The sequence below is a fragment of the Anoplolepis gracilipes genome, chromosome 6 (assembly GCF_047496725.1).
Source record: "Anoplolepis gracilipes chromosome 6, ASM4749672v1, whole genome shotgun sequence".
NCBI classification, from domain to species: Eukaryota; Metazoa; Arthropoda; class Insecta; order Hymenoptera; family Formicidae; genus Anoplolepis; species Anoplolepis gracilipes.
Genome location: NC_132975.1, coordinates 10,128,932 through 10,154,705, shown reverse-complemented (window position 1 = coordinate 10,154,705; position 25,774 = coordinate 10,128,932). Strand labels below are relative to the sequence as shown.

Here is a 25,774-nt window from a genome sequence, read left to right as displayed (position 1 = left end):
TTTAAATTTTATTCATTTTCTGAGAAATACGAAACTCATTAAAAATAATTATCAGATTAAAAGTAGTATAAAAAAAAAGCCTTAAAGATTTGTAGGTATAATGACCGGTTGTATCAGGATCCTTGTATCCCTTTTCCTCTTTTGCTTTATAATAGCCAATTAATTGTATCATAAAACTCTGAAATTGTTGCATTGAGCGGTGGCTGTTCTAATCTTTATCATTCTTAATGCATGCTCGAAATCGAGCCTTCTGAAAAGTTTCTTTCCAGGCTCCAGCAGGACAAACGACACATGGTTTTCTAGGGCTCCCAACAAAATATATATGTCGTCTACACGTGGACGCCATAAGGCTGTTTACGCGCGCACTCTTCCCTTGACGCACACTCGTAAAAATCATATCTAACGGCATCCGGTTATCTCGTCGGCCCGTTTCAATACTTCCCGAGGGATACTTTGAGAGATTAGACGAGTCTACCAACAAGCAGTTATAACTAACGCGAGCGACGACGATAATGACGATTCAACGACTGGAGTGTTTTGTCGAGAACACTTAAAACTGATGGAGAGAATTCTCTTTTCATCGGGAGATAAAAATGGCGAAATTGGTCTGAATTTGAAAACAAAAGTGATACCAATACAATTTTTTCTTTCAATACTATTTATGACAAAAAAATAAGATAACTTGTTATACTACGTTACATTGTTACATTTTGGTCACTTGTATAATGGCGAGTGAAAATTGATAGAAAAATAAATTTTAAAAATTGCACCTCCGTAAAAATTAAACAACATCCTGATTTTATCCTATTAATATGATAATTCTCTCTATTCGGTTTCTTGTATCGGATATTGAAAAGTGATTTTTATTAGTGATCATCTCATTAATATATTATACTTATCTCTTGCTGATCAACTGGCAATACTTTTTTATTAAATTGGAGCATATCAATCAGGCAACAAGTCTCCCGATGATGTGCATGATTGAGCGTCACTGTGTACGAGAGGAAGAGTCGCACTTATAAAAGACGAGAAGCGGCGCATATGGTAATACGGTCGACAGATGAGGCGACGGCAGGATGTCACATTACGTGGCCCCTGACTCCCTTCTCACTATCGTCGTTGTCGCTTACCATTACGGACGAATGTGCCTAATGAAAATAGCCGTTGCACATTCTACGTTTATAAATTGCAGCGTTTGCGAGACGTTTCATTGAGCTCGAGGGGAAAAAAAAGCTTAATGCGTATGAGTTAAGCGTAATGCCGACACGATATGGAAGCAAACCAATGAGACGTAAGCAACGAGAGCAAGTAATCATAACTCACAACCGTGTAACTTAATTTAGTTTCTGGGGCCGGGCCTACGCGATAAACCATTGCCGAAATTTATGACTTACTTACGACGCTCGCCGCTGAAGCAACGAAAACGCATTATTGAAAGCACGCGAACACGCGTGGCGAGATTTCATTTAAATAAGATTATTAAAGTTGCCCGTTCGAATAAATGTTGTCACAATAAGGAAGCATTATTGATTAATAAAATAAAGATTTTATAAATTTATCTTCCTACCGTCGCGTATATCATCGAAATAACTGTTAATGAATGATCTTGCTGTCAAACGGATCACACATCATACGCAATTGACAAGTACGCATTTTACAACGCAATGGAATTTAAATGCCCGCAAAATCGAGGAAAATTAATTATTATACTTTCTAATGTCATTCTTACAGCTGTGGAGAAATTTTTTTGCTCGGCAGAAGCGCGAAGAAATTCCCCGCTAAGATTGTTCGCGATCCTGTCGTTCTTGTCCCCGCTAGAGGTTAATAAACCTCGACCGCGCGTTTGTACTGCTAACAGTAAGACCTCGGCCGACACAAAAGCGTCGTGAATCACGGCGTGTTCTACGCGCGTTGTACGATACCTTCCAAAGCGTCGCACGCGCGAACAAGTATGTAAAATCGTGCGAACGTGCTTACAGTATCTTTATATATTCACAGTTCACGACACGTCACAAAGTACTTTCCAGGAAATGATTCGCGTGTCATCGTTAAGACGCACAAGAGTGATGAAGTGACTTTAAACGTTCCGCGTAATGAATACTTACAACTTTGAGTAAAATTAGTCTCAACAAAAATAGAAAAAAAAGATACTTTCCGAGGAATAATTTTTATAAAAATAATCGGTTAAATGATTATGTTTGTAAACGTTAATATAATATTAGTATAAGATGCAATCTAATGAAATACCAATATCCGTAAATAGTATAGATCTATCAGAGAAAGCCTATCAGGGCATTCATTACAAGAGAAGGAATATCTTTCATAATTGTCCTGAATTGCTTAATAGACACTTAATGTTGATTAACTAATGATCGATAGCGAGGGAGAATATCTACAACTATTATCTCAATGAGTTATTATCTTGTTATCATCATCTATACTGTAATTTGTCTAACAGTTATTCCAAAAATCGTAAATGAGAATCGATCTCATTTTAACGTTAACATATGATTATTTTGTATCTTGCTTAAGAATAATTATGTTGAATTTTAATTATCTCACATGATATTTTATATGTGATATGATATGATATGATATTTATTTTATATTTTATTATTTCATCAATTTATTTTATTACATTCTTTTTCGCTCCTAGAAAACAGACGTTTCGCCGCCTATGAAGTAACCCACAAAAAAGTACAATGAACCTTTTGAGATACCGCCAGTTACGTCAATGGACGTCGACATTGGCATTAAAATGCGTCTGGACTATAAAGGCGATCCCCGAAGTAAGATCCTAGACCGCCCGTCGCGTCTTGTGGTCGTCGGCGTCGCGTCGCATCGTGGCGCCCGCTCGATTTTTCTCCGTCTATTTCCGTTCCGTTGTTTTTATAACGCACACCCCTGGCATCGCAAGTTTCGGAAGCACTGGCATGCGAGAGTCACGATATATACATGCATATATATATATATATATATATATATATATATATATAGATAAAGAAGGATGAAAAGGGCCACCCCCGTAGCACTCCGATTCCAAGAAATTATGAAAAAAAGCATCCGGCTGCTGCATCCATTGACATCCCTGAGACAAAAAGGGACCGTTGATTTATAGTTCCCGTTGCTTGCGCTCAAATGCATCGGAAAGACCTTTCTGTGTCTAATATTTCCGGTAAGACCGAAAGATGCAGAAATATAAACGCTCTGTTTTAATTAACTCAGATTCGCAGATATACAACTCTTTTTATTTTCTTCATAATCCACAATCATTTATCGATTTTTATTAAAAACATCTCACATATTTTTAATATTATTTATACCTCGTATTTTTTATATTTTATGTTAAACTATTTTATTTTATTTTAATTTATTTTATTAAACTATTTTATATTAATATTTTTTATATTTTAAATTAAATTATTTTATAAATTTAATTATTCACTAAATTATATGTATTTTTAATTTTTTTAATTAGCATTTAGAAGAATAATAATTTTGAGATCAAGGTACTCTCTCGATTGTAAGCGAACAGACACTTGTGTGAATAGTCCTTCGTGCTCTCTACCATCATTTCCGAGTACACGCAAGCTAGATAAAGGAATAGGAACTCTCAATAGAAATGCTAATAGAAGGCGGCAGGAAACGCTCTTGACCTGGCATACGTAATGTGTTTCCTTGGTGTAAAATACGCAGAAACATACACAGCGACGCATTCATTTTTACAATCAACCTTCCCAAAAGGATATCAGCTTGCAAGGACACGCAGGCTATTTTTACATGTGTACCTTATCTTACTCGTATAGACATTCATCTTTAAAGTGTCATATGAACATGTAAAAACAAATTCTAATTTAATTCACGTTAAGGCAGATTGATATTTCTCTATTTTGTTCTATTTCTCTCGTGTTTAACAATTTTATTAATTAATGTAACTTTCTCTAAAAAATAAAAGTATTGGACTAATCATAAAAAAATAAAATTAATTTTTACAGTCTTTATAATTATGAAAATTACAACAGTTTATTTCATAGAAATGGAATGAATAGAGATCCAACTCCTTCCTCCTGTCCTTTTACGCTTTTCTACATTTCTCGACGTCATAGAACGGTACTAGTCATCATGCCATTTACGATAATTCAATGGCGGCATCGAGTTTCATCAGCTTTCCACTCGATTTCAATTAACTGCAAGAAATTTCAAGGCCGCCGACCTTGATTCCACTTCCTTCTAATTGCTTTCATATTTATGTTACGCATTTGTATTTTCTCCTGTGATTTCGATTAATATAACCTGAATCTTCTTCAATTTCATTATCGTTACAATAACGTAAAACATAAACATGTTTCTAAATTAATTAATGTGCATATATATATATATATATATATATATATATATATATATATATATATATATATATTATTATTATTTTTATATTAGTGAAATTTTCTACTTGATTAATAATAAGAAACTTTTCTGATACAAAGTTATTTCTGCAAATACAATTTAACCATTAAAATTATATTAACATCCTTCAATGCGTCAACAAGACTTAAAAGATTCAAATTATTCATCACGAGATACGAAATTTATTTTCATTTAGCAAAAAGGATTAAATCAATCATGCGTGCTCGATCGTACGCATGACACAAAATTGCCGATCGGATTTGCATTTATCACAACGTGACCGATAACGCCAACTCACTCGAAGGAAATTGCCGATCCTATTCGCGTTTAATAGCGCTTTAAGGTAACTGATAGAATCGCCGATAAACTCACTTAACGAGCAGACTCGTCGCCGAGAGGTAACTCGCTCTGCCACGCGCGTCAGAAAAGTCGACGGACAATCGTGTTGTCGGGAAAGTCGAGCTCCTAACTCTCCCATTAATTCGCTCATTAATATAGCCAGCTTCCTTGGATCCCCGGGATCGACCTCGATCGCGTGCGATCTCGACTTGACGCATTTGATCGCAGATCCAGTTAACAAGTAAAACTCCATTTAAACATATCGTTTTAAAATTGTGCCATTGCTTTTTACAAGAATACTGTCTACACTTCCGCACGATAGAAAATTGTATATTTTTTGTATAATTATAGAATATAAATATAAAAGCAATTATGCATTAGAGTCAGCATAATTTTTTGACAAGCTTTAAATAGTGCGTTTTTTACGTAAAATCAACAATGTAAATATTTCAGTTTTATTTAGGGTCTATATATACGAAAAAAACATTTTTATTATATTTACGAAAGAAGAATTTTATTATCCTAAAAAATTCTAGGTAGTCCTAAATTATGGTTGTTATCCACTTTTTTACGATACGATATTGCTTGTCCAAATGAGTCTTAAACTGTCTCGTTTTAAATAGGCTTTAAGGTCTGCAAGAGGCAACATAAATTCTAATTCCGAATGAGAGAGGAGCGAGAGAGAAAAAACAGATAGCGACAATTGCGGTTAATTAATCGCGCACGCCGCGAATTCGCCTGGAATTCCACGACATAATCCAGAATCCGCGATATAAGAACCGCTCTTCTATTTATGTAAAGATACCTATGCATATAATGGGATTACCATTGAAATGACGATCGGTGCGAAGCAATATCGACCCGGCGTCCTTGCGAGGAGAACATCGCGAGGTCTTTTTTACCGTGAATTTTTGCGTCGCAAATAACTATATTTTTCAGAAATAACATAGATGATTATATATACTATTTTTAGGAATAAAAATCTCAAAATTTTTTACCTCTAGTATATAAAATAAATGAAAGATTAAAACTTAAAAGATCTTTAAAAAAATGAACACAAAACGGTGATTGAATTATTTTTACTGAATGACTGTAACATAATTGAAGAGTTAGTATTTTAACTTGATATTATGTCTGGTGGCAATGCTCGAAGATAGTGCTAACCGACTATATAAGGCCTACCATCGAGGCGCCCGGTATTTGTCATTTCCGACAGGAAAGGCCATGTGCCGTCGCTCTTTCGAGATATCATGATTAATACGGAGTGTCTGTCAACCTTTAACCGCACGCATGACAAGTACTATTCTCTCATTTGTCTTAAAAAAAATGCTTTTCATGAAGCTATAATACTTCAATATCAAAAGCCTTCTTTTGCGCATCATAGAATTCATGGTTTAACAAATTGATTTTCGGATGATTGAGTGAAAGATACCTTTTAATTGATTGTAAAATTAAATTATTATTACTATAAACTAATCAATGTTGGCAGAAATTAATGGCGTCAAAATGTAAATAATTAATGATAAATGCATATTATTTTTTTTATGATGAATTTTCGCTTCAAAAATTTGATATTTTTCGGAAATTAAATCTGTAATCTACAAACTAATCTACAATCATCTATTAAAATCTTTTCAATTCTGAATATTTAAGCTTGTATTTACCATATTTTTCTTCTGTTGTCATTTGAAAATATAAATAATTCATGATGAATATGCAAATCATATTTATAGGCTGCCGATCATGTACAAAGATATGTAAAATATTATGTAATACTATTTCCAATTAAAGAGAAATCAAGTCAATGTAATGAAATTTTCAAGAAATCGAATTTTTATTTAACGGCTATAAATTAATATTCGCGAAGATAATACTAGCGTAAAAATTATTATTAAAATATTATTCAAAGAAAATATATACAGAAACTCCACATAGAGTTAAATATTTCTTCCATCGCTGCATTTCATTTACTGTTAAACTGACGCGATGCATATTGCATGTAGACGCCTGCGCGCCTCCCAGACCGTATATAAACAGAGTGAAAAAAAAATCATAGTCTGTAAAAACCGCTGCAAACGATAGAAAAGATAAAAAATGCAGAAAAGAGCTCCCAGAAGTGCCAGTATCGAGAGCACTGGGGTTCCTTATCGTTTCTTGTCGCGTACCTTATTATGCTCCCCGCTTGGCCACTCGTCACGGCTCGTAAAGTCGATATATGCAAAAGCACTACTGCCTCGCCCTCCCCCTGTTTCTGCTTACTGCTACTACCCAATCTACCCCCTGCACAGGTAAGAAATTCCAGCACCTCACTTCGAGATTTGTCGTAATCCTTAAACCGGATTCAGACTAAAGTGCGTTGCGCTTCGTTCTATAATCCAAACATCTAATACTGAATATTGAGGCTCACACATGTTCATCACCCTTCAATCTCACTTAATTACAATGTTTCAATTAGACTTAAGTATATAGTACATCATATATCATCGATACAATCTGCATTATTTAATTTTTTCTGCTTTCATTATTTTATTTTTGTACAAGATTTAAGCTGTGAATTAATCCACGAAAAGAATATCTTAAATATATTTCATCAAATCTATCGAATGAAAATAGATGAATAGAAACTAGTATTTATGTATAAAACATGATTTTTCGCTTTTAATGTCATAATTAAATATCCAAAATCAGAGGCATCAATAGTTTATAAAGATTCGCGCAAGATTCGACACGATCGTCTTACCGTGGTCTGAATCCAGCTTTAAGGTGCATACCCGATGCGCCGCGAGCCAGTGACTTTCTCCGGGTTGGCATATAGGGAATGCACGCACTGCATCGCGAACGAGCTGCCGCGATTTTATCGTCCTTGCCTGCCTACTCTAAATATTTCTCTGGCATGAATTTATAACGAGGACGCGGGCCGGCGCGGCGCGTTTCTAATAACGAGCGCGATCCGGCCGATACTTGGGCATTTATACGAGCATCGCACCGCGCCGTTCGGATACTTACTCGTCGCGAATCCGGTGGGCATTATGAGCGCGCGCGATGGGGCCCGTGGCGATGAATGGAGCTCGTTTCGGTGCCCGACTCGAGCAACTGCGTTGGATCGTCGTCGTAGATCAGTGAAAGTCGGCCTGATCCGTTCCGTTCCACGATCGGCGCTGGATCGCGATCGATCGCGCAATATCGTTCCGGGAAATATTATATCCGGCGTCACGTTGTAAAATACAACCGATAAAAATTTAAGAATCTCTACCTAATATATAACATATGATCCTAGTGTTAAATGTATCTAAAATTTAAGATTTCTGATATTAGATAAGATCATGTTATTGAGTACATTTTAATTAACGAATCAGTAATGATATTATGTCATTTTGGTGATTGTTGATTTTTTTTGTTTCTCCAGTAAAAAACTTAGGTACTTGATGATATTCATAATCGCGTTCCTCTATATGCCGTGACACTTATCTCGGCTGGTATAGTTGCCTATAAAAATGCACGAACCTTACGCTCGTTATTTCCACGCGACTCTGGCCTGACATGAGAACGTCACGATTTCCGACCGCATTAATCGAGTAATTAAAGCATTATTCATTGTGTCCCGCATTTTTTTTAACGCCCTAATTTGCCGTGCCCTTAATGACTTGTTAAAATTGCTTTAATAATGCCTGAGCTAATAAGCTGACCGTGTACACCGTCGACAGTCGATTGGTCATGCTAAGAGTGACTACTCTATTCATTGTTGCAGTCGAGTAGTATAGTCATGTGTGGGAGGTACATTGTATGTACATTCCTTTTTATTTTTGTTTCAACATCATGTCCATAAAAGCCAGTAACTTTAACATACGAATTTTATTTACTTGCTTGCCGACAAAAAAAATATGCATACTGTCACAAACATGTAATATCAATTTCGCTCAGGCAGACATCTGTGTTAGTCATCGAGCATTTCACAATCGAACAAAAATACAATCATAATCATAAATAGAAAGAAAAAAAATGAATATATTTTGCGAATCAAATGTGTGTGAAACTCACTATCGAATTATCATTAAATATGTCGATATTAAGTTTAATTCGTTTAATTATTATTTAATAATTAATTGAAAATTGATATGAAGTTTTTTATAAGATCGCAGAACGTTAACATTAGAAAAAAAAAATTAATTTATGTTATTTATGTTTGAATTTGTACAGATGCATTAACAGAATAATTGCGATAATGGCATATTTTAATGTAAATTTCAAAAGAGCTCTTTTATAATACTACTCTTCCCACTTTCCATTAAGCTCAATCGTAATTCACACCACGCAGGACGAAGAGCTTCCGCTGGATGTCATACACATCCTTCTTCCTCCTCGTCATAATGCACACGTGCACCTTTAATGCGTTTTTAGCGCATCATGTACGTTCGTGAATGAGGAAACAATTTTGACAGGAAATCGAATTTTCAATTTGTCTAGCATCGGAACTATTTCTACATTTTTAATTTGTAATCAAATTTCATGCTTATACTATTAATATAATAATGTTCGTTTTATTTAAAATTTAATATTTTTAATTTGTACTCAAATTTCATGCTTATACTATTAACAGTAATGTCTGTTTTATTTAAAATTGAATATAATATTTTAATGTATATAAAATATTTGAATATAGGAAAAAATTTTTGCAAGTTATATATCGTTTCGAGTAACGACTTGCCATAAAATGTACGACGGAAAAATTATCTGCGCATATTCTAAAAGAGTTTTATTACTTTTTGGGTATGCAACCATACTTTCACGATACTGTGTATAGGCGGATGTTTACGAAGCGGCGAGAAAATAAACGCGGAAAGAGCCGGAGAACGTGACAATCGTGTTCTAGAATTGAGGCCAATGGGTATCTCGATCGCGGGGGAATTTTTCGACGATGATAGCCGCGCGATAAGGATCGCCTCGTTATGACTGTACGAGCGCTTAACCGCACGGATAATCGTGCTTCCGCGATAGTTATAGCTTAGGCAAATCATTCGTGACACTTACTTTGCATAGAGCGACGCCGGTGTCCAGTCTGTCCATAAAATTGTCCAGATTGATCCTGAGCTCCGGGTACAGGGCATTTAGCCATTCAGCCAGGTCCTCCTTCATCGCTATCAGATATTCCTCCGAGGACTTGAACGGCCTGTACGATCTACCTTCCAGTAGCACCGACATGATTTCAACAATTCGAAAACTGAAAGCACAGAGATGTTACATTGTATTAAAAATTTGATATAATTTATATATTAAATTTAAATATTGAATTTAAAATTAGAGTCCTTTTGTTTTTTATTTAATGTTGACTCTTCTCTGATTTTACTTTTGTATCTAACAAATATTTATTTCAATAAATAAAAACTTGTGAAAAATTTTTCCAAATTATATTATTAATTTTATTTTATCTACTACTATTTAAATTTAAATATCACCTAATAAATCAAGTTATTCATTTCATTTTCAATTTTATATTGACACGTTTCATATTAATCAAGTTAAATTTCCTGTAATTTTACACTTTTGATTTACCCGGAATTCCGCATCTTTTACAATATTTTTCCACTTCTGCTTGCCTAGAGCATTCGGAGAGAACTAACGTAACTGAAGAAACTTCGGTCCTACTGTGACAAGGGAGAAAACTCCCACCCTTTGAAAGTCCCAAAGGACTAGGTTATTCATAGATATAAAGTGGGAAGCTGCACTGACAAGTAGACACTGAGTACAATTCGTAGAAATCTAAATTTTTTAACTCTGAAATTTTATTTATTTGCTTCCCTTTACTTTTATATTTTAACCAACATAAAAAATGTTCTTGTATTAATTTATTTTTCTCTATTTTCTTTCAATTTTTCCTTCTTTCGTTTTCTTCTTCTCTAACCATCGCTTGACTATATTTTATGAAATACATCTGTTGTAAAAAAGAAAGCAGGGAAAAAAAACTGAAAGAATATAAAACTGAAGAATATAAAACACATACATGAACAGTAAGTGAACAACTTGTTTGTTGGAATTAAAAGTGCAACAATAAAAAATGTTTAAGTCAAAAAATGCAGATAATACAACAATAAATTCGTTACTTATTAAGAAAAAAATAGGTATGTATTTCATAAAATGCAAAGAATACAGTACAGTTAAAGAAGATAAATTATCTTATGTCCTAGTTTGCAATATACGCATTCAATTAAATTCTTATAATTCTTCGTAAAAAATATCGCGAAATGATCGCTTGAAATATCGCGAGAAGATCATGATCAACATTATTTATCGTCCCGATGAAAGCTACATTCGTTATACTCGAGAACTGCAATGCCGCTAACGGAATCCCGATTCGTTTTCTCACGCGATATTTCCACGTCCAGATACCGTTGCGTATGCAAATCCGCAGGCATTATTTCGCGATGCAAGAGGCAGATTATAAACATCCGATGAATAAAAAAAAATACGAAGCCAGACAATAGCCACTCCGGGTGTCGTTGTCGACAATGGCGCGGTCAACCCCATGATATTTTCCCCATCGTCGTTCAAACACCCTGTATATGTATACATATCAATATGTGTCTATTTCAGTTACATTCTACTATATTTTTCATATATGATAGAATCTCGATTATATACGCGACTCGGATTAGTCAAATATAAATAAATGTTATTATTTTGAACTCAATTGTGAACTTAATTATCAGGTCACGTAATTTCTTTGATTTACTTTCTGTCGATTTTTTTTCTTGATAAAAAACGAATTTATTGTTGTATTATCCGCATTTTTTGACTTAAACGTTTTTTATTGTTGCACTTCTAATGTGTATTATATTCCAGAAAAATTTTATTTACAGATGTGTGTGTGTGTGTATACACATAACATCATCGATAATTTCGAGCAAAACAAACAAGTTGTCCACTTACTGTTCATTTATGTGTTTTATATTCTTTAGTTTTCTTTCAATTTTTCTTTTCCTGCTTTCTCTTTTACAACAGATGTATTTCATTTTTAAATATATGAATGCTTATCTTTTTTGTCGTTCATTTAGTCATTCAGTCCCTATTTCGTGTCAGATAGTGACGCACATAAATCTCCATCAGCACCATGTGTACAATTCATCGAATAAAGCACAGGTTAATAGTATTGAGAGCTCGCCAAGTCGCGCAATGTCGCAAGTGAAATCACTGTAAGATAGTGCTCGGATGTACTTTGAATAGCATCGCGTCAATCACAGAATGACAGCCTGTTCGGCTTACATTGAATGAAATCTCAGTGCAACGCGACGTAACAAACTTTAATATTTGATAAATAAACTTGTATCGCGCACTCGAATTGGTGAGCAAAAAGTCGAATAAGTTCAGATAAATACGTCTACATTATTGGATTTAATAAGAAATTTGGGACAATTAAATATAATTGTTAACGAATAGAAATTTATTCCACAAACATTTTTAACAAGTAATATTATTTTATTATTTGAAAACAGATAGAACAATGAATGCATTTTTCTATAATTCTGAGATCGTTGACCGGTGTGCAAAAAATTAAATACTCTCTCCCATCCTCCACATTTTATTATAACTTTCCAACTGCATGTGTTAACCCGAGAAAATAATCGTGAGAAATGATCCACACACACGCCTCGCTGGGATAATATCTAACAACGATAAACTGTTCCATTCATAGAACCCCATGAAGCTTCATTTCGATGTGGTTTGAGCCCCTCCTCTAATTCAACGAACCTTCGTCAAGGGTTGGACGTTGGCCGAAACTGGTTTGAAAATCATGGTTCAATAATATGCAAACACATGACGAAATTTAACTTGGCAAATAATTTTAATAGTTTAAGCAAATTTAGAAAGTGAAATATGATGACAACTAATCAACTTTTCGTCAAAAAGTTCGCTATTGATTTCAATTCTTCAATTATAAAATACTTGAAAAGAAATTTAATGACTTTCTGGATTATCGGACTCTATAATTATTTAACTATATAGTATAATTTTTTAACTACACATAGATAGAACGATCAAAGAGGCAGAGAAAAATAAAAAGATATCAAAAGAGATCAAACAAAAAAACCGACGTACAAGTCGAGGGAGTCGATCGTGAATAAAAGATTCGTGCGCCAACAGCAACGATCACGGATTATGATTTATAAAAGATTTCAAAATGTCATCGTATCGCGTTTCCCACGCGATGCTCGCCTCATATATCGTTGGCGCCTATTAGCCGCATATTATGTATACACTGTTGAAAAATGCTAAAGTTTAAATCGATAACGAATAAGTAGAACGATTCGTCGAAACGGTTCATTTGGAGTAAATAGATTGAGTGTAGCGCTCTATCGATTCTCCTTCGAAACGGTAGTTAATAGTTTACGATACAATTATCTTATATCTGGAATGTTATGTTCCGGATATATAGGCTATAGACTTATGATAAAATGTGTATTATAAATGTATGTAGATTATACGGATATAGATATTTAGTTTGACAATTTTAATTAAACGCAAATGATTCAAACATACTATTTTTTATGACCTTAGACGTTAAGATAAATATTATAAAACCATGTTATTTTAAAATAAAAAAGAAATTAAAAACGTTCAGCAATGTACACAGTGAATGAAAAACGAGGGTGCGTCTGTCAACGGCTGGTGGCTAATTTACGGGCTAAATTACAACCTTTATCGCCACCCGCGAAGCCGAAGGTCGCTAAATCACAGCGGGGTTGCGAGCATGTAAAACATCGTTACACTCCGCCGGAGTCCGCCGTGGGTTTTATAAATGTCAGTGCAGCGTAAAGGAATCTATTAGAGATTCACGCGGAGATGCACCGTGAAATTTAATCCTTAAACACGCGCGAATTCCGCTATCCTTTTCGTAGTCGCGAAAGATGCGTTCAGAAATTGATAGCGTCCTCCTTTATTTCACGTAAAGTGAATTTAACGGGATTTTGTGTGTATTTCTTCTTTCGCGCGATCCTGTGATAAATAATCGATAGCTTTACGTGTTGGAAAGCGAAACGCGTTTCCGCTTTGATACCGAAGTAACACGGGTGCCGATTACAATTTATGTTATCAACGTATGTGTAGTAATATGTGTAGTATTTCATAATTTATGACATAGCTACTTTTACGATTATATTACATTACCGTACAATTGCATTTTACAATTGAATTTTATAAAATTTATGAAAAATCTATAAAAAGATCATAGACTATTAATAAAGAGATTATATAATACGTTTTCGGATTATATTATACATAAATATTTTTCAAATTTTTTGTAAAAGTATAATTGCATTTCCGACATACGAAACTTTTCGTGACACTGCGTACAAATGTCATGATGCACCGTTATGTCACGTGTAGCGCGTCTTTAAAGTACGCTCACGTAGGTAAACTTACGAATGCGCTTTCATAGGGAACGAAGCGTGCGCGCGATATCCATAGGGCAACCAACTCTTAATATTCCATCTCTTTCGTGTCGCTCGATGGAATAATAAAGAGCCGACGGGCTCGTGGAACCCTTTCTCGGGATATCAGCGCGAATAATAAAGTCGCGCATTCGAAGGAAAATACAAGCGCGGTTGCGCTTGTATCGTGCGAGGATTTTCAAGAAACTTAGTTGATACTCGCAGTAAGTTACACAAAGTGAATTCAATCTTTCGAAACACATCTTCCTACGCTAAAATTGTAACAGATACGATAGAGCGGACAAATGGGATTAAAGATAAGCGCTGAACCGGATTAAATGAAAAAATAAAAAGTTTACTTTAAAATCGAAAGTTACGAGAGTCTCGGCAACGTACTTTATTATCTTACGAGTCGTCCTAATTTATAGACACGCAAACGCGTGTACAATTTTGATCCCCACGACTTACTTAACCAACTCTCCTGATCGCCAGGAAGCAGTTACTCTTACGTTCTATTGCTGTAATTTCTCTGGGGCGCGCGCGAGTTTACTTTAATTCGATTCTCATCCTCCACTCAGTCTCATTCATCGCCGGTTACGACGAACGTTATGCATGTCGTCAGCAATTATGTAAATAGGAATAATATGTAACATAATATAAACAGTATAAATAGTGATGTTTTACAGTTCTCCATGTTTTTATTGCGCAAAAGTAACATTTCTTTATATATAATTTATTTATATCAGATTCTGTTTTAAATCAAGTTTTTTAATAATTATGAACACAATTTCCAACGCTCTTTTCTCTTTACATTACTTTATGTCCTCGTAATCTTATCATATTTTTTACAATTTTGTGATTTATAAATATGCTGATATATATATAAATATATATATATATATATATATATATATATATATATATATATATATATATATATATATATATATGAGAGGATACGTAAGTACTGCTCGGCTGCCGCTGGCCGCAATTTAATCGCGCACGTTAAAGTAATGTTACGTTATGCACGCTCAATGCGACGACAACATTCTTGCGTCGGACCAAAGATAGCACCGATACGTTATTATTAAAGAAAAACAAGATCGCGATAAATTAAAAGTCTCGCTGCGTCGTAATTATGGCGATGGTCGATGTGATAATTTCGCGAAAGGTAAATATAGAAAACAAATCCGCTCGGGACGTATAATGCTCGTTTCATACAAACGCAATGAGGCGCGCCACGCAATTAATGGTCATTTGCTCTTTTACAGCCCATTAAATATCAACTATCATGTCTTTTTTTTGTCGCAAGAGTCGTCCCACGACAGGATTCCGCATAATTATTTATGACTCGATAAGACGTATCACAATTTCATTTTCAATAAATGTATCTAATAACAGAAGTATCTATAAAAATAATAGTACAAAAAATGCTCTATAAACAATAAAAAAATTGCAAAATATCCATATATATGCAAGCTCCTCATTAAGATAACGAGAAAAGCATACGAGTCATAGAGACATTCAAGAAAAATCTGTTAATTTTGACAGGCTTGGCAAATTTATTTTTGTAATTAAATATAAATACGTCAAGTACTTTATAAATACGTATTTTTTTTTTTTTTTGCAAAAAAAATATTATGAATTATCTGTTCGCGTATCTTATGCAGTACGCGAACAGAATTTTCGCAATAACATGTAACGACTTTCGCGCGAGTAACATCTCGCCATATAAAATATCTTCTCTTATATTGTTAGAACATTTACTGTAGCATAACTATAACACTCTGCTTTTATTGCATCGTAACTGCAAACATTCTACAATTATCCAAGTGCTATTTCAATGTACCAAGAAGAAATTTTCAGCGGAAACGAAGAGAAGGCATAATAATCACGTCGTGAGGTAGGAGAGAGATTGAGATTCGAGATATTATCGTTGTCGAGATATCAAGAACCCACTCACGCGTATAAGAACGAGAACGTCTCTTTGTCCGCACGAGAGAAAATTCGTTTTAAAAATTCTTATTAATATAACGATGTTTAAAAATATAAACATAATCCTCTATACAAAACACATCGGTTTATAATGGCATCTATCTTCAAAATAAATAAACACAACCAACTAATATGCGTCATTTATGTTTTCCTATCTAAAGTTAAGTATTCTCCAGGACGTACATTATATTAATGATAGATTTTCCTAAAATTAATTTTTTCAGACTCTAAATATCCGGTAAATATCATAAATTATTTATTCATAATTATATATTTCGTAAAAAAATCATCGATAAATAACTCATTCCAATACATCGAAAGAGATACAAGTATATTATTTTTTACATTCGATAGACAATATGACAATTATCCCGATAGATACTATATATATCTATATCCGGGAAACCGGATGCATAAGCCGGCGCCTTCTCTCTCGCGCGCGCACACGCATCTAGTTGTTACGAGACGCATAATTGCGTTCGGGTGCGCGCGCAGATAAACGATCTGGAGCGCAGAACGTCGGCGTGTCGTAACGCCTAACGATTTCATTCATTTCGCGTGCAAAATGAACCTGTTCCCGACGACCACGACGACGATGATGGCGACGACGAGTCCGATCGCGATCCGACTACGCCCGCGCGAATGCAAATCCGTGTCGCGCATGGTCGCCCATGGACCACGGCGTTTCCAACGAGAAACGCGATATCTCGACTACGAGCGGTCCGATAATGTCCGGAACATACCGACTCCGAAGTCGTTTATCATTACGCGCCGGCCCGTAAAGTTCCCTTCGAGCGCGCCGAGATTGATCACCTACCGCCTTGACTGGACTTATTGCCCACTCGCCTCTCTCCCCTCATTCACCATACATCTTTCGTCTCTATTCCTTATTCTACTCCTTTCGTGGAGGGCAATTTCCATAACTGTATCGCGTGCGAGCTGTGTACTTGAGGCCGAATATCGAGAAAAAAAGATATTGCGTCAATTAAAGATAAAAATCGATAAAGAAACGTCAACTCTACATCAGATTCAACATGATCAAAACAAGATTGGCAAATGAGAGAAACTTTGAAAATTTAGTTCAAAATCAGTGTAAAACCATACGCTTCTGACATTATAATTTCTCCTCCTGGGGCAATTCGCGTATATGCCTAACAAAACTAGCGGCACGGTTAATTCTCCTTCGTAAAAATTACATGCTTGTTGATTGCTCTAAGGATCATGCTGTCATCGGAATATCAGAATGTATGTAAGCGCTGAAATCCAACTTAATCCGATGCGCAAGAGCGCACGTCTCTCAGCGAACGCATCTCGACAGCACATATAGCTCGCGATACGTGCAACTGATTTTCCGGCGATGCGATGACAGCCGTTCATTAATCGCGACGTTTGCAATGTTGCAATCGTTGCTGGTCGAGAGCAAACGAGAGACCGAGATTTAACAAGAGAAATGTTTCGACTACATTATCGCCTTGTTAACGATATTAAACCTTTAACAAATTGCATAAGGGCCGCATGTTCCTTCGCGAGATAAATCTTTTTCTCCCTCTCTCTCTCTCTCTCTCTCTCTTTTTTTTTCTCTACTTCTCTACAGCTCTGATTTGTTGCATTATCGCGAATTTACGATTCGTGTATTCTCGTGCATATACACATTGACGAGATAAAGCCAGTTTGCGAGTCGGCTGTCTATTAATCATTTTTTTTAAATATGTCAGTCAGTTGTTAAATTCCACTGCTTTATTTTGTCGTTTTTATATAAAACTAATCCTGCATTTAATTATTATTTAGAAATCTAAAACAATGTAAAAAGATTATTTTTATAATTCCTTGTTATACATAGACGACGAATCGATAAAAATGTCTGCGCAATCACTAAAAAAGTAAATAATAATTTCGTTACACCTTTTAATATTCACTGTTATTACCAACATAAAATTGTTACCCATTTCTCTCAGTCGTTATTGAATTTATTCGCTTCGCGTAAAGTAAAGTAAGCGAAAAAGATTGCTAATAAAATATTTATTCGCAATCTCCTTTTTCGCGTGCTTCGCATCCTTCGATCGAGAAATACTCTGCTTTAGCGGGCAAGTGATAAGTTGCATATCCAGTCGCTGTATGAAGTGCATTTGCTCTGCCGAGGCAAGTAGCGAGCGTGCAGCTGTTTGCTGCCCCTCTCGGAAGAAAATCTTATGAATGAGCGGGTTCCCCATTCACTTTTAACCGAGAGAAGTCGTAACGAGCAGCACGCTATTCTCAAGTCTTGATGCTCGCGCAGCACGCAGCAAATCCTCGCATAAACGCGTGTGTTGGCGCAATAGAACTCATCCATGATCGAGCAGTAGAATAGCAATGGTAATGCAAATACTGATTGTCGATCGCGTAATTTTAATCCTGTACCATGTGCTAGCGTGATAGTCATTTATTGTATTTATATTACCATAGAATAATAGTGACGCGAGAATAATTGATACAATTTACTGACATAAAAATATATCGATTATTATAAAAATATAATATTATATTAAAAATGTAGAAATTTTTATAGAAATATTAAACGAAAAAAAAAAAGGGAATGTATTTCTACGACTTTTTTCAATTGCTGCAAGAGATGTCTCTCTACTTAAATCAGATCAGTATTATTTTTCTTTCAAATGTGTTATGCAAATTTTTTTCTTACGCAAATGTATAAATAAAAATGCTCTTAATATGTGTAATATTTTGCGTATGCAAAATCGATAAAGATTAAAAAAAAAATCAATGTCATTCAATAGAATAGTCGGGATACGCAAATATCGTCATGTCCGCCGTTTATTATGCATCATGCCTATGTTTATTACTTATTACTGAAACAAAAGAGTAAGAGACAGAGAAAAAGACGTATCTTGTTGCGCATCGCGCGTGGTGTACAGTTCGCGGGACTGACTTATCTTACGCGACAAAACGCTTTGTCTCCATCCACTTATCTCGATCATCTTCGCTCTGAGGATGTACTCGCGCCTCCGGCGAGTAATTGCATCGGCAATTCAATCGCCGCGAAATTATCGCGCCATTTACGCGCGCGCGAATCATCCCGTGGGCGAATATTACTCGTCAATCGCGAACAAACTAATCCGTGTATCGTCGGTCTAAATTCTTCAAATTTTCAATCTTCATTTTCTGCTCTGCCTTCCAATATATTTGCAATTTAGTATATAATTAATATGTAATTATATACGTAGAAATTAAAATATGTGAGACGTAATTGATAATAGTATTGATTTTCTTATTAATTTCTTTGAAAATAAATCAGTAACTTTAAGAAGTCATAAATGTCAACAACTTATTCGCTCTACTTCATTTCTGTAGTATACAATGTGTTATTTAATGTAAAGAAAGTCGCACGATATATGATTTAATTGCACTAACGACTTCTAATTAGTTACTATGGTGCAATATTTCCTTACAATTGCTAGAACAATGCAGCTTTCTATGTAAAAGTGATTTTCATAAGAGATTAAATAAATGGAATGTAAAAAATATACTATATGTGAATGGTATAACATAAATATTGATTAATTATTGTTAATTATAACGTACTATTTTTTGCGAATAATTAGTTATATTATCGTAAGAGCAATCACTTATAATTAATGTGATTAAATGATTATGAAGCAGAACTTCCTTATAATCGAACAATGAAACTTTCTCTAACAATACTATTCTAACGGATGATTAAGTAGCCAGAATAGGAAGGTATAATGGCACAAAATTATATAAAATAATCTTTTAATTAATTATTGTCCATTACAGCTCTATGACGAGATTAGCGCACTGTACTCTGCGTAGTATCATAATGCGTTATTATTTAAATATAATATTTTAATGATTTTATGATACACATGTGCGATAAGATTAATAATAAAAATACTTGATCTTATATACGATAATTTTATATTCAATAACTTTTCAAGAAATTTATCTATTTTTTATTATTTGAAATCATTTTGTTCGCTTGATTATTGTCTGGAATATCCACATTTCAAGTTAAAGTATAACATTAATATCACGTGCTATGATTCCTTATCAGTGTCACAGCAAATAAGCAAACTTGCCAATGAATCATCTGTGCTATGCAACAGATGTAATTCAGTTATTCGTGTTTTTTTTTTTATATTTCTATTTCTAATTTAAATGACAACTTCCTAATTATAGAGAGTGCGTTGTAAAAAATTTTGTAGAAAATTATATATTACAACAGGAAATCCTACACAGTTATCAGGTGATATTTATATCTCTAGAGAGATAATTTTATTCAAAAAAACATAACGATTTAGGAATCTGAAAATGTCAAAGTTTGTATAATAGATGAGCTACAGACTTGTTTTAATAAATACTTAAACATTTAAAGATAAAAGAAGAATAAAGATTTTTTTCAAAAATATTCAAAAAATTTAATTTCTTTTTAAAGTTTAAAAATTTATAAATAAGAAAATTATATAATATAAACTTTCTTATGTTAATATTAAATATAAATCTGTTTATTAAGATACATTCCTTCTTAAAACGTTAATCTTTCATCGCGCATAAATAAAACAGTTCGAAGTACATCAATGACAAATGCACCTGCTAATTAATTCAAATCGATCGTTCGCCTTTAATGTACTTCAATGTCAATTGAAATGACGTATCTCGATTTCCTTTAAGGATTCGTCCGCGGGACGAATCAATTGATACGTATCTCCAATCGCATTCGTAATAAGCGTCGCAAAAACGCAGTGTCAATTTTACATATCTGACCGTTCAAGCGCATATATATATATATATATATATATATATATATATATGACATCAAATTCGGTACTTACATTTACTTCGCGAAAGGAGATCTATCTTTCTTTCCGAGTCACCAACACCGGATCACCACAATCGCGGAGAATCCCGCCAAGATCCCCGATCTCGTTTCACGGTAGCGCTGCGAATCTTTCACTCATCGAGCGCAAAATCGAATCGCTGTCCGGAGCCGGTCGGATTTCCCGGCGACATACGCGATTAGGCGCGCTCGCGCCACGGACTGCGTTGTCGAGGAGACTTTTGTACGAGGAGCGTATATCGAGAGGAGCGATTTTGTAGCCGGGGACGGGGGAAGAGGTGTGTTTGTTCTTCTTATCTCTCGTCGAAATCGTTTCCTGTCGGAATCGTCGCGTCGTTTCGTTGCTCGTCGTCCAACAGTTCAAAGCGCAATGCCATACGATACGTCTCGCGGGGTATTGCGCGCGCACCCCATACTTACGCTGCCGCGTCTCAATCATAGACTGAGGCGCCTAGAGACAGGCTGCCCGTATAAATGCGCCGCAACGCGAGCGGTCGGGGATCGGGGAGCCGCGGGCGGAAAGGAGAGGGAAGGGATCGAATTGATCCGCGAGGGGTCGCTAACGGTCGGAGAACGTACCGAGACACATGACGACAAAATGTTCTTTTCTCGACGAAATTTATTTCTATTATTATTTGTATAATATGTAAATTATATTTGGTAATTTTACATTTTATACTTTTTGTATAAATAATAATATGAGCTATCCCAGTAAACGCTAGATATTCCTGAAATATTTACAAAATGTTCCTAAAATCCAAAATAAACATCCGAAGATTATTCCAAAACATTCCGGAATATTTAAAGAATATTCAAATAAGCACGAAATGTTTTGATTTTTTATCATTTTGTATACTCTGTTTATTCTATTTTTTATTTCATTTTTATGTTCCATACATATATCAAATTTTATTTATTATATGTTCCTTATTAAACATACAAATAATGTTCATAGAATATTCTGAATATTTCACAATTATTTGACCGTTTTATGAACATTTCTCTACTATTCCAGGATATACAGAACTTTTGGAATATGAATGGAATATTTCAGCAATATCTAGCGTTTACTGGGATTGTTCAACAATATGTATATCTTTTAATTTTTCGAAAACATAGAAACGTGTATTTTTCTTCAAGTATTTTAGCTTTCTATTATTTATAACAAATGAGACATTATCTATAACAAATTAGCAATTTTTTTTATTTAAAATATCTTTATTTTTATTATTATATTTTATATCATTATTTATTATATTGTATTATATTTTATATCATTATTTAATATGATTATCGACGAAAATATATCTTCACTTTTATGCAACAGTTGATAAACTTTTATTTATAGGTATCAATCTAATCGACTTTAGGTAACAATGGATATATTTTTGTATCTATATCTTTATATTTTCTTTATATAGTATTATATATAGAAATTTTATTTTCTTGAGAGAATCATTATTACATATACACAAGATAATTGTTGAAGTAATGTAAAAATAATTGCAATACATTTTCATTAAAATCCCACACTAAATAAGAGTTACAAATATATAATTTTAATTTGAATTATAATAATATGATAATGAAATAAATATTACTTGTAAAAGTTAATAAATAAATAAAAATTTGATATATTATATTGAATCAATTCTAAATCTTTTATGATGTGAACATAATATGTATTATGAAAAAAAGATATACTTCATATAACAAAACTTGAAATATAACATGTTAGAATTATAAATATATGTAATACTTTTTGCGTAATACAATGTTTATACTTGAAAAAATTATGTAGTAAAATCTTTGCTTTTTGCATATTACACAATCTGTGTAATAATTTCCTATGTTTCAATCAGCAGGTGCGATTACATGAGAAGGGAGACAGTTATGTGGTGAATTACTATGGAAACCCACATGCGAAACTTTGTCAGGACACAATGCCCACAACGAATGTAAATCCTTGATAGAACACACGAAAAATCCATAAAACTAATTTTTAAAAAATCTTGGATTTTTACATTAAATTATTTCATTATAACAAACTTTGATTATAATAATTAATATTGCAATTGCATGTAATAATGAGTGGAATTATTCGCAAGGAAGATAAGAAAGAAAAGCGAATCCCGTCATGTGGAAAAATTTCTACTGAAAATACGGGAACTCAATACAAGAAGTCTCTATTGAAGTTAAAGCAGCAAGAGTATTTGATGGAGAAAAATCTCGCTAACTTGATGGAGAATATGAAACTGGAACCAGAAGTTCTACAACCCCTTTTGCATAAAATGAGTGACATCTCGAAAAACAGGTAAGCAGAGAAAAACGAATTATTCGATCTTAGATTGCGTTATACATATTAAGTTGAACTCACGCGATATTTTATTGTACCGATTTAATTCGTATATTTTTTTAAAGACACATTTTTCTGGGTACTATACGAAGTCGTTTGGATGAAATTGCCGAAGAACTTCGATCGGTAAAATCTGTCACGAATTGTCCCGAAAAGATCCAGAAGTTAGGTAAACTTTTAAATTATTTTATTTTCAATGGATAATGTTATTCTCGTATTTTTTACAGAATTATTCTTGCATACCCAATTCTCTCTTGAATTGCTTCGGATTTAAAATTTTTATTCTTAGTTAATTCTGCCGCAATTTGTATGTTTAAAATTTATTTTAAAATTTGAAAAAAAGATCAATTTTTTAAATAAATATCAATTACATGCATTTTGACATTAGAACAAGAAATTGTTGTTCATTATTTACAATACCAATTTTTATTTAGACACAAGTGCGTACAAGCAACGGCTCGTAAAATTGTCGCAAAAAATTCGAGATTTCAAGAAGTCTTGCCAACTGGAGACTTTGTCGCAGGAACAAACAACTCTCGAGTCTGAATTACGCGAATTTGAATCGAATTTGCATAAGTATGAGAGTGCAACCGGTAGCAAACCGACATTTGCCACATCTTCTAACAAGAAAAATAAAAAATGCGACGATTATAAGGGGATCCAAGATTACCACGCGTTAATTGCTAAAACAGGTACTCGACACATTTGCATTCGCCTGCGCATAATTAAAGTATGCTGCTAAATATAATTCATATGACGTTATTTTGTAACGCAACATGTTTGAGTGTTAAATGGTGTTCTATTACTTAATTAAAAATTCATATTAATCGAATGAAAGAGTAATAATAGTAATATAAAATATCTCCTTTTCTTAATTTTGTTACTAAACTATATTTCTTGTATGCAAAACTTGTGTACGACTTTTTCTTATTACCATAAGTAATTTATTATAATTTGTTAAATTATGCATATTTATAAATATACGCAAAGTGACACGTACCTTTTGCAGGCTATACCGATAACTGGAGCAATAAGGATCACTTGCTATTCCTGAAAATGCGTAAAAAATGTAACAGCATCACCGCTCTTGTGAACGCTCTTCAAGTCAAATGTCCGGATTTAACTGTGGAAACCATAGTGAATCATGAGGCCTGGTACAAAGTTTATTTGAACCTACGTGAGAAACAAAAATCAAGTATTAAAGAATGGCGCAAACAGAAAGAAATGGAGAAGATGAAAAACTGCGAGAGCGAAAAAGAGATCAAAACCTTGGAAGACACTTCACAAGAAAAGAGAACTTCCGATACCATGGAAAAACGCCCGACACGTATGACTGACAAAAGCAAAAAAACAATAACGAAGACTTGCGATTTCGTTGATGTTAATAACACGGATCAAAAGAAGGAATTAATAAAGCAATGGAAAATTGAGAAAGAGACTAAACGTTTGATTGAAGAAAAGCAATCGAAGATTCTGACCGAGTCGAAATTCGCCACACTAGAAAAACATAAGAGAGAAAGATTGAAGAGCATTCAAGAAGCTTTAAAGGAGTATCGTGAGAGAAAATCGATAGAAATTTCTTCCAAAGCTTCGAAAGACAACTTAAGAACGAGAGTAAAATACAATCCGATGTTGATCAAGGCTTTTAGGTAATATCAATTATTTTCAAAATTAAATGGAGGATTTGAAAATAATAATATGCTAAATAATGAAAAAATTGCAATTTTTTTCAATGTTTATCGGCAATTAATAATATTAACAGGAAAATTCTAATATTTAAAAAAATTAATCTCAATTTTAATAAAATAATTTAGCTTGTAGAGTTGTTAATATGTTATGAATATAACCAATAGGAAACAAGATGAAGCGTATACAAGCAGAAAGAAAAATTTATTAACGAGACAAAGATTGGCCAAAAATCGAATGGTGAAAATGACAAAATCACGATTAATGGAAAAGCGAGATCACTCGACTCTGTTGAATTCGACTAAAGTGTGGACAGAACGATGCAGAATACAAGATCTTAACACAAATGGGCCGAAAAAATTGCAATATATTAAGGATGTTCCTCGTTTGTACGTTTCGTAGGGGAAAGAATATTTATTTTTATGTATCTAAAAAATATATCTAATTGTCCTTACTTTTCAGATATGTTCAATGGAGAAACAAAGAATCGATAGAGATTAAGGATGTCCTAGAATTTCCTAGAAATCGATAATATTCTTCTTTTAATCAAAGTACAATTATAGCTTGACGAAGAAGAGGAAATACAAAACTAAAATATTGGTATATACTTATGTTTATTTTTCTTTACGAACGTACCTTTCTGTTTCTTTCAGACGATGTACATAATAAATTATGAGTAAACGAGTGTTGATTTTATCCAGGATCGTCCATTGCAAGTGT

General features: G+C 33.8%; 2 protein-coding genes across 2 annotated transcripts in view; one reads left to right on the top strand and one right to left on the bottom strand.

Annotated features, from left to right (window-relative positions):
* LOC140666602 (GAS2-like protein pickled eggs) overlaps positions 1–21,467 on the bottom strand; it is a 61,833-nt gene extending 40,366 nt beyond the window's left edge. The window contains exons 1-2 of the mRNA XM_072893952.1: positions 21,008–21,467; positions 9,775–9,964 (exon numbers count right to left, since the gene is read on the bottom strand). Coding sequence (XP_072750053.1) covers positions 9,775–9,945 — 171 coding nt within the window. The 5' untranslated portion in view covers positions 9,946–9,964; positions 21,008–21,467. The remainder of the gene's footprint in view (positions 1–9,774; positions 9,965–21,007) is intronic.
* Positions 21,468–23,099: 1,632 nt separating this feature from the next.
* On the top strand, positions 23,100–25,638 carry LOC140666742 (uncharacterized). The gene is made up of 6 exons (XM_072894259.1): positions 23,100–23,326; positions 23,434–23,537; positions 23,803–24,060; positions 24,378–25,017; positions 25,222–25,443; positions 25,517–25,638. The coding sequence occupies exons 1-6, from the start codon at positions 23,100–23,102 to the stop codon at positions 25,584–25,586; spliced, it is 1,521 nt and encodes a 506-aa protein (XP_072750360.1). The 3' UTR covers positions 25,587–25,638.
* The last annotated feature ends 136 nt before the right edge of the window (positions 25,639–25,774 follow it).

What these genes read in the sequence shown, in the direction of transcription:
- LOC140666742 (XM_072894259.1), top strand. Translation starts at nt 23,100, where the DNA reads ATGAGTGGAATTATTCGCAAGGAAGATAAGAAAGAAAAGCGAATCCCG. An exon ending in CGAAAAGATCCAGAAGTTAG is followed by an intron (nt 23,538 to 23,802) that starts GTAAACTTTTAA and finishes ATTTTTATTTAG; the next exon opens with ACACAAGTGCGTACAAGCAA. An exon ending in CGCGTTAATTGCTAAAACAG is followed by an intron (nt 24,061 to 24,377) that starts GTACTCGACACA and finishes TACCTTTTGCAG; the next exon opens with GCTATACCGATAACTGGAGC.